The 9,728-nt window shown below is 38.5% G+C and overlaps 1 protein-coding gene across 1 annotated transcript in view; it reads right to left on the bottom strand.

Annotated features, from left to right (window-relative positions):
• The window catches only part of TSPAN3 (tetraspanin 3), a 24,719-nt gene that overhangs the window by 6,222 nt on the left and 8,769 nt on the right, over positions 1-9,728 (bottom strand). The window contains exons 2-6 of the mRNA XM_017518375.2: positions 4,349-4,540; positions 4,073-4,147; positions 2,582-2,683; positions 1,191-1,343; positions 804-887 (exon numbers count right to left, since the gene is read on the bottom strand). Of these exons, the coding sequence (XP_017373864.1) occupies positions 804-887; positions 1,191-1,343; positions 2,582-2,683; positions 4,073-4,147; positions 4,349-4,540 (606 nt within the window). The remainder of the gene's footprint in view (positions 1-803; positions 888-1,190; positions 1,344-2,581; positions 2,684-4,072; positions 4,148-4,348; positions 4,541-9,728) is intronic.

Genomic DNA, 9,728 nt, shown 5'->3' with positions numbered 1-9,728 from the left:
AAAAAAAAAAAAAAAAAAGAAAGCATACGCTGGGTGCAGTAGCTCACGCCTGTAAATCCCAGCACTTTAGGAGGCCAAGATAGGAGGACTGCTTGAGGTCAGGAGTTTGAGACCAGCTTGGGCAACATAATGAGACCCCATTTCTGCAAAAATAAAACTTAGGTGGGTGTGGTGGTCCATGTTTGTAGTCCCAGCTACTCGAGAGGGTGAAGCAGGAGGACTGCTTGAGCCCAGGAGCACACGGTTATAGTGAGCTATTAGCATGTCACCGCACTCAAGCCTGGGTGACAGAGCGAGACCTTGTCTCTATTTTTAAAAATTTTACTGCAAGAGACCAGAGTTGTAGTACCAGTTCTTGATTTAGGTATATAAATACATAAAATCCGTGAGAACAGAAAAACAAGAACTAAAAGAACTAGCATACAAAAAGGCTGAATAAAGCTTCTATTTCCAAACTGAAAGAAATATACTTTGTAAAAATGTTGTGATATTCTATTACAATACCTTCAAAGAATATACTGACAAGAATTTGTTTATATTTTGAACAGGTCACTCACTAATCAGGACAGACAGGAAGGCAAACAGTTCCCTCCCCACCCAGATTTCTGGTTTCTTTGGACTGTTCTGGGTCTAAGTGTACAGACAAGAAATGGAAGATGTGGGGAACTGGAGGCCAGTACCTCAGTAACTTCCACATTACCTACATACACAAAGATTCGCTGTAATGGGGATTAAAACCATTCAGGGTTGACATCAAAGAACCAAATCACTCTGATACCAGCTCCTTGGCAAGCTGTGCTTACCTGAATAGCTGCAAATGCCAGCGCGGCCCAGATCACATGCATCATGATTTCTTGTAGCTTCTTCACAACTAGAGCCTCACACCCCTGTAACAAACAAACACAGTCATCCTCATTAGAAGTCTTCTTTAAAAGTGAAAGCTGCAGATTCACAGGTTAATGACAGAAAGGAAAATGACAGAAACTGAAAGAGGGAAAAGATTCCATGATTGATATGATTTATAGACACGTAATTAAAGCAAAAGACAATGCATTTTATAATAATTTACAGAAAAACAAAATGACATTAAAGACAAGCAAAAGGTGGGAGAAAAGAAGTTCCAGATGGTGGTAAGAAGTGGTGAAAAATAGGTTAATCAGGTTAATTCAAGTCATGGCCAAGAGACTCACCTCAGCATAGAGGTCAGAAGGGTGGGCCAGGCTGCCATTACAATTGCTGGCAGTCTCCCTGCAGCAGCTAAGAGGGACACTCTGGTTTTTGGTTTCTTTGAACCAATCTGTATTTTCCCAGTCTGAGTAGTTGTGAATTCCACAACAATGCAACTAGAAGAGAAGAGAATACGTATTATTCCTTACAAAACCCAAATATCTGAAGTTCCATGTACTATGGAGCTTTAAAATAAGCTACTCTAGACCAGTGATGTCCAATATAACTTTCTATAATAATGGAAAGTCTCCATGGTCCAATATAGTAGCCACTAACCACATGAAGCTCTATTTAGCACTTAAATTGTGGCCAGTGTGACTAAAGAATTGCATTTTAAAATTTCATGTAAACAGCCAGACATGGTTAGTAGCTCTGGAACTTCCAATTGAAAAGTACATTGCCAGGCCATGCACAGTGGCTCATGGCCTGTAATCCCAGCACTTTGGGAGGCCAAGGCAGGTGGATCACCTGAGGTCAGGAATTCAAGACCAGCCTGACCAACATGGTGAAACCCTGTCTCTACTAAAAATACAAAATTAGCCAGGCATGGTGGTGCATGACTTTAATCCCAGTTACTCAGGAAGCTGAGGCAGGAGAATCACTTAAACGCGGGAGGCGGAGATTGCAGTGAGCGGAGATTGCGCCATTGCATTCCAGCCTGGGCAAGAAGAGCGAAACTCCGTCTCAAAAAAAAAAAAAAGAAAAGTATATTGCCTATAAAGGGTAGTTTCTAACTAAGGAAAAACTTCATGTCTTACATGTTAAATATCTGGTTTCAAGTTAAATATTATTTCCAATGACAAAGTGTTTAAAATATTTTGTCTGAAAAGTATGAGATTTGCTTTAAGACAATGAAGTTAAAAAATAAGTGGGGGTAATTAAAACTGACAAAAAGTTGATAATTTTTGAGGCAACGTTGGGGTGCAAACATCTATTATACTATTCTTTCTACCTTTGTGTATGTCAAAGTGTCCATAACAATTTTTTTGACAGTCTGTCTGTTGCCTTTTCTGATCTTGTTTTCTAAAGGATATATAGACCTCCCACCTACCATGGAATCTATCTGGACTCCCACCTTTCCTGTGACACGTACCTCGCTCTTCCATTATCACCCCTTTGCTAAATACTTTGGGAGAGTACACACTGGGGTCAGGGAAGGGAACGTCAGATGATTAAAAAAAAAAAGTTCAAGATGTTTCTTATCTGGCCAGGTGATGATACAAACTTTTCAAGGGTGAAGGCTGGGGAAAAATATTGGTCACATCAGGATAGCCATGGATGTGAAGAGACATGGCTAATTTACACAGAAATAGCAGTGAGATTAATGTTGACCCAACAGTGATTGAAAGCTCACCTGTCTCTGTACATAATCAATAGCCCGGCTAGCAGCATCAGGGTTGGTTCCATTGTAGGTCTTATACACTTTCTGAATGCTGCGATCAACCTCGTGTTCCACCTGAATCAGAACAAAGAATTCAGTCCCTCAAAAATACTAGTAAAAGTAACATTAGCCAAAGCTCCTGCTAAAATACTTAAATGCAATGTTTACAAGTTGCCAGATTTCTTATGGATTTCTTGTAAAGTTCAGGCTTGGGATAGATGTCCTGAATTATAAATGGATGCCTTCCTTTTACAAATAAGTTCAGTGTGTTCTCAGAAGACTACTCATTTTCCTTTCCTAAAGGAGGCAAAATAAAACAACTCTGAAGCTCTTATAAGATACTTTTAGGACAAATGCCAACATTATGTTCATTTTATTTATTCAATGTTTAGAGTTGGCTAAATGTGCAAAAGCAATCAGCAGGTTAAAAAAAAAAATCAGTCCTTAGAAGTGGGACTTTCTGAAACAGCTGCTGTTCAATGTATTGCAAAGAGGAGACAGGAAATAAGCTTCATAGCTTATTGCTGCCAATTACTAAAGTGACAAGCAAGTGTAATTTAGTGATGTTTGCTTGTACTGGATTCTCCTTATCCCTCTGAGGATTGGACCTATCTAGTAATTTTAACAGTGATATAAGAAGTCCATAAAATTGACAACGAGATCATAGGTAGGGACATAATCCATCGCCTTTTTTTTTTTTTTTTTTTAGCACAGTTGCATAGTACCTCACATATCAATGGTCTGAAAATTAACTTGGCATACTATGCCCTTGACTCAAAACCATTGTTATAATGAGAATGAGTCTATTATGTCTTTACCATGCCTCTAAAATTATACCCATATTAATTAATTTAAAGCAGCCTGTTTAGCCTTAAGAGGTACTAGAGGTAGACAGCAAAATCAGGCAAAATAGAAAGGAAAGAACAGTGAAATAAAAGGAAGGAATGACTAAAAAGAATGAAAGGCAAGAAAGGAGTGCTGGCAACAGCTGCCTTGGTGTTAAGTTGGCAGGACTCCTTGTTCCTCAGGACAGGGGTGGAGGGTAGGATCACAACTCACGACATCCTTTTCCATGTTCAGGACCAAAGCATTTTTGAAAGAGACAATGGAAAACGAAATCTTAGGTTTGGTTCTTCTAAAGCAGAAATCAGAAAATTATGCCTCTCCCTCATATAGGCAATCTATGTGCTGAGGAAACCTGAACAAATTTCTCAGCTGATTATTCATTTGCAGCTACAAAGAGCTATAATCAAGAACAATACCTATATAATACTCTGCTATATTAAATGAGGTCAGGACTCTTGATATGTAAATATTTGCCAAATAACTTTAGATATTTAAAACACAGATTAAACAAGTAAAGCAAAAGAAAATGTTTACTCTGATAAAATGCATGTGTTCTATTTTACTTAAGAAACTTGAACCACTTTTAAGGCATTATGAGAATTACAACAGACAACATACCTTCGCTCTGTAAACGTATCCCAAAACCACTACAACAACTTCTGTGACAAAAACCAAGAGCAGGATGATGACAAACTGTAAGAAAAGATTGTTTAAAATTATACACAAATGAAAAAATAACTTTAAATACACTCTTGATGAAAAAAACAATTATCAGAGATCACTGCTGGCAGTTTAAATGCTAACTCTGTTCCAACTGTGAGGGCCAAGGAGTCTCACGTTCAAGAAGAGAGTATTGTAGACTATACTCCTGCGTGTTCTGATGACACATCTTACCGTGGCAAGTCCGCAGCGACTTTCCCGGATTGTGGCACAGCAGCCAATCAGCCCAATGATGAAAAGCAGGGCTCCTACGGCTATGATCACTACAGCAGGGATGAGAGTGTACACATCTTCAAAGAAGTGGTCATAGTCGTCATAAGTGATGAAGACATAGGCTCCCACATAGCATAAAATGCCAGCTGCCCCCTGTAGAAAACAAAGTCAGTACTGGCTCTAAGCACTGCTGGTAAAAATTTCCTATATTGCTTAGTATGGTATCATTTAATGAGTTACCCTGTTATAGACTTTTTTCAGTAAAGCTAAAAAATCTTAAGGAATCATTTCTATACTAAAGTTGAAAAGTTGTCCACGCTTCACCTACTTTTCAATAATTAATGGTTCGGCTAGGACCAAGAAATCATAGCCAAGAAATCACAATGATGGCAACACACACCTACACATTGTAGCTTACTGTAGCTCGATTCCACATCCCAGACAGGTCAGTATGGTGTCAGGGGGATCCTTGCTCACTGCAGTTGCCCTCAGTAAGTGGGGAAATTTGGTAGAAATGACAGAGCTAGGATTTGAACTCAGGCAATCCGACTCCAGAATCTGTACTTCTAATCACTACCTACCCCACCTCAGGGGAAAGAAAATACACTAACTAGTAAACATGATACCTACACCCCACTTCCAAAAAATCTTGCTGTCCTAGAAACAGTGAAATGGCAAAGCTAGAGGGCTCAGTCACTAAAGAACATTACAAACTCTCTATTAATTCTTTAGAATGGTGGTTCTCAAGCTTTCAAGTGAACAGGAGCTGCCTGAGGATCTGAATAAAAGCAGGCTGGTTCAGGTGGGTGGATCCTGAGAGTGTGCATTTCTAAGTTCCCAGGTGATGCTGGGGCAGCTTCTTCTCGGAGCACTTTTCCAGTAACAGGGTATTAAAGACCTAAAGGGAAGGTGAGCACACAAAGGCATGCGATAGGTGTGCCTTATTTCAGCTGCTGCTCCAGGCATCACTCTCCAGCTGCAGTCTTACTTTCTCTGCTATTGTCAATTTTGCTATCTTTGGATACCAGCTCTATGCTGGCAGCCCAGTGCCACTGGCTTATATGCAAACAAGCAAATGCAGTGTCCGAGTAACTGAAAACATTTGGTCTAATGAACTATCATTTGTAGAGTACTTTGAAACTTCCACAAGAAGTATTTCATCATCCTTTAAAATTTAACATATAAATCACCTTCAAACTAGAAATAGCTGCCACAATGGTACTGGAAATATCATTAACTTCTCTGAACCTGAAAACCCAGATCACTTAAGTTCATGACATTTAGTAAGCTTGGGCATCATCAGTATATTTTCTTACTCTAGGCCATTAGATCACTGTCAGATGAGGAAGAAAAAGACTCCATTTATGTAAATTTGGGAAAGTAATTTGATTTTTTAAAAACGTAACATGAACTTTTAAAAATGAGAAGAAAACTATAGAATAATGAAGGCAATTTTTAAAAACATTGTTTTAAAACACTCTTCCTCTGGCTTCCAAGAGGCCCCACTGCTGGTTTTCTTCCTACTTCCCCAGCTGCTCACGTTTTCATTCTCTTCACGGACTCTGAGACGTGAGTAATCTCCAGGGTTCTGTCTTCAGCCGTATTCTTTAGTCATTCTCTGGGCTCTCCGTGGGCTACAGGAGCCATGGCTTCACTAGTCATGGTAGCTCACTACCTGAGCTATCATCTCAGACCTACACATTTCCACCTGCAAGTCTCAAACCCTTTCTGCCTTCCTGCCCAGCCTATCCAATCTTCCCTTACATTCCTATCATAGCAAAAGATACCAGACAGCTAATTTTTCTGGTCAAACATCTGAGGATTAACTCTTTCCTTGCCCTACCTCTATAGCCCATCAATCACAAAACTTCAAGTTTACTTCCACAATGTTATTTGAATACCTCAATTCCTCTTCAATCCCACTGCAGTGCTTTGTCTTAATTTGGGCCTTATCTTAACCCCCTCACTTAAAATCAGGATGAGACAAGTGAGTCCCATGATGAACCAAGCTGCTGATCCTTTTCAGCCTCAGATCTCATTACCCCTCATGCACTGTGAACAATATAAAACTGTTATACCCAAATGGACTGCATATTCTCTTATTTCTTTGCCTCTGCTGTTCTCTCTAGAATGCTCTCTCTTCAAATGCCTGGGAACTCCTTGTCGCTCATTAAGATGAAGCTTAAATGTCACTTCTTCCTTTTGGAAGCCATTCTTGACCATTTCAGGCTGGATTAGCCACCTTGGAGTACATACACATCTCCTAGTGCATGGCTCTAATAGAATATTTATCAAAACGGTTGCAATTATAGCTATTCCTGTCTCAACACACCTTGAGAGCACAAATTGTACCCATCTGTCTTTCAGCCTTGTATCATCTAGAACAGTGCTTGGCACACAGCGGGTATCAGTTAAAATTTATTGAGTACACCTCATCTTAGTGCTTCCCTTGAAATCACCCTCCCATCTCTATCATAAGTTTTGGTGTGTATTTGCGTTGGTTTGTATTTGTATCTGGTTTCTCTTCAGTTCAGTGCTCATACTTTTAGTTCACTATTCAAATATTTGGCAACTTAATCCACCTGGCTATTACAACTAGAATATATTAATTTATCATAAATATCTGTCACAAATATAAATGTTGTACTTATAGCAAACTGCCTGTTCAAAGGTTCTTGGAGTTCACTGACATATTTGCTTTTGGGGCAGAGTACTAGAGAATGAAGGTGGGCAAAAAAATGGGGGGAAAAGAAACAGCTTAATTTTAATTAGGGTGCATTTGTTACAGAAATATGCCCACTACTTAACAATCTTACCAAATACCCCTTTTTACTGACCACTTGTGTGATATACATTCACACATATTTTGCTAAATAGTATCAGTCCTCAAGTTAAATTACATGCAATCCAAAGGGTAAGTTAATCAAATTTTGTCATTTGTTTTCACTAGGGATTTCTCTATCCTTTAATGTTGTAGCTTTTTTTTTTTTAATCCAAAAGGCAATATTTGTTTCTTAAAAGGCGTGAATTAGAATGAATTCCATTTTTGAGTTTTCGATAAGTTTTAGCCTACGTATATTTAAATGAAAGTAAGAGAAGGACTTATGTACTTAACAATTAACCTGAAACGTAGTTCACTGAAGAACTACTTGCATTTTAGATATAAAATGACGAGTGTTCAATCTAAAGAGATTGCTATGAGAATCACACTCAGTGCTGCCTGGAGATGGGCCAAGGGAAACGTTTCCCCTGCTGCCGCTGCCACTCCCCCTAAAAAGGGCACTCACCTAAAACTGAGACTTGGTTTGTTTTTCTGAAAGCAGAAAAACCCACAACAGAGACAACCACACATAAAGCAGATGGAATGGAGGGCTGTGGGGAGACGCCACTTGTCAAACTGCCTCTTCTTTTCTGATAGGCTCTAGAACAGTTTCTTTTCCCAGGCTGCAACCAGTCAACATTCAAGTCACACAACAAGATGAGCGCATAATATAGCTCCATTTGGCAACATATAGTGAAAAGAACTTACTAGTTGTACCCACCAAAGAGGAAACTGCACTGATTGCTGATATGAAACCATACACATCAAATTGCTTATTAGAGGATGTGTTTCCTAAATTGAAAACAGCTTCAAATTTTGCTTCTTTTACTGAAATCTGTATATGGTGCTTATATCTTCATGAAATGACACCAGTTACTTTGAAAATATAGAAGAGGTATCCCAGTAGCGACTGAAGACCTAAAAACATCCAAAAGTAATTGCTGTAATGATATCCAACCATTAGTATGAAAAACACCCAAAAGAACATGGAAAACAGTAGGGTTTGTATGGTAAATGACAAAAGGTTACAAGAAATTCCTAACTAGTATGCATAGGGACTTTGTCGTCAGCTTTTTAACGCAGCAGTTTGTGGCTATCAGAAAAACTATAAAAAGGTGAGCTTAAATTCTTTTGAAGGGCTATGACGGGATTGAGATCTGTCAAAGGATCTGAGTTTTGCCAACAAAGCAGCTGCAAAGGAGTGGGGTGGGGAGGAGGGAGGTGCAACAGAAGAAGAGATGAAATGTAGAACTTGGAAGCAGCTGAACTGCTTTAGTCACCACTGAGAAAATCTGAGTATATAAGAAGGATTTGTGCCAGGACAGTGTACTAAAAATATTCATCCTTTTTACAAAGAAATGAAAGGAACTTTAGGCGAAAGGCTGAGGTCCGAAATTACAGAAAGAATAATAGCTTTTAATAAGCCTATACTCTTAAGAATTTTAAAACTTTAGGAGAGCCAGTGCTTTTCCACGAAGCTGTTTCTCTAAAAAATAAAGCCATGTTGTCTAAAAGTATGACACTGCATTTTAGGCTTTACTCTTCCTCTACATAGGCACAAGTGTGAAATCTCTTAAAGACATTTCATTCTTAGATGAGATTGCATTTTCCACAGCTTAGAAACTAGTTTTTTTTTGTGTGTGGGGGGGTAATTTTCAAATAGTCTATGAAACAGACAAATGAATAAAATGTTAAAATCTGTAAAACTGCTAAATTCTTTCATTTTCATCAACTACGGTGTAACTTGCCATTGGAATGTGGCACTATTAAAAATGAACAACAGAACTACTTTATCTCTGTGGTCAAAAGTATACCTATAAGGAGATTTAGAAATGTGAAGGTGAAAGCAACCCACAGAACATTTTGGGTGAAGCTGAAGCAAAGAACAGAAGTTATTTTCTTGCAATGGTATGTAGCAGACATTGATGATGACTCACATCTAGAACTGGCAAGAATCAAGACAATGTAAAGACAAGGCACCATCTGGACTTTATTCAGCTAAAAGCACAGTGCCTGACAAATTCTTGCTTGCCTGTGTGAATTGCTCCTTTGGAGTGATTTTTGCCAAAGAATCAATTAGTAAAGTAGAAGAGAATGGAGTATTGAGAGAAAGGAAAAAAAGTCAAGAAGTAAAAGAATGAGCAAAAAATGCTGTACTCAACTTCATAAGAAAGCAGGTTTTAGAAGCAGAGGGAAAAAACTGGCAGAAATCCAACTTATGCATTTATCTTTTAACATTTAATCCAGAGTTTCCTGTGCTGTCATATTAGCTTTTCATATCTCATATCTCTTCTGGGAAGAATCACTGGTAATTTCATACAGTGGATTTCTGAAAGCTTCCCCAAACTCCACCCTTATGCCATTACAGGTGTCTTAAAATCATCTTAAATCGTTTAGCATTCTACTTGCCATAATGTATATTTTCTAATCCAACCATGCTTTCTTTCAACTCTGACTTAATCTGATAGAATAGTTTATGTCACTAAACACAATTACTTTTTTTTTTTTTTTCTTTTTTTT

The sequence above is a fragment of the Cebus imitator genome, unplaced genomic scaffold (genome assembly GCF_001604975.1).
Source record: "Cebus imitator isolate Cc_AM_T3 unplaced genomic scaffold, Cebus_imitator-1.0 Scaffold675, whole genome shotgun sequence".
Classification (NCBI taxonomy): Eukaryota; Metazoa; Chordata; class Mammalia; order Primates; family Cebidae; genus Cebus; species Cebus imitator.
The sequence above is the reverse complement of the archived record's forward strand: the minus strand, read 5'-3'. Positions and strand labels throughout refer to the sequence as shown.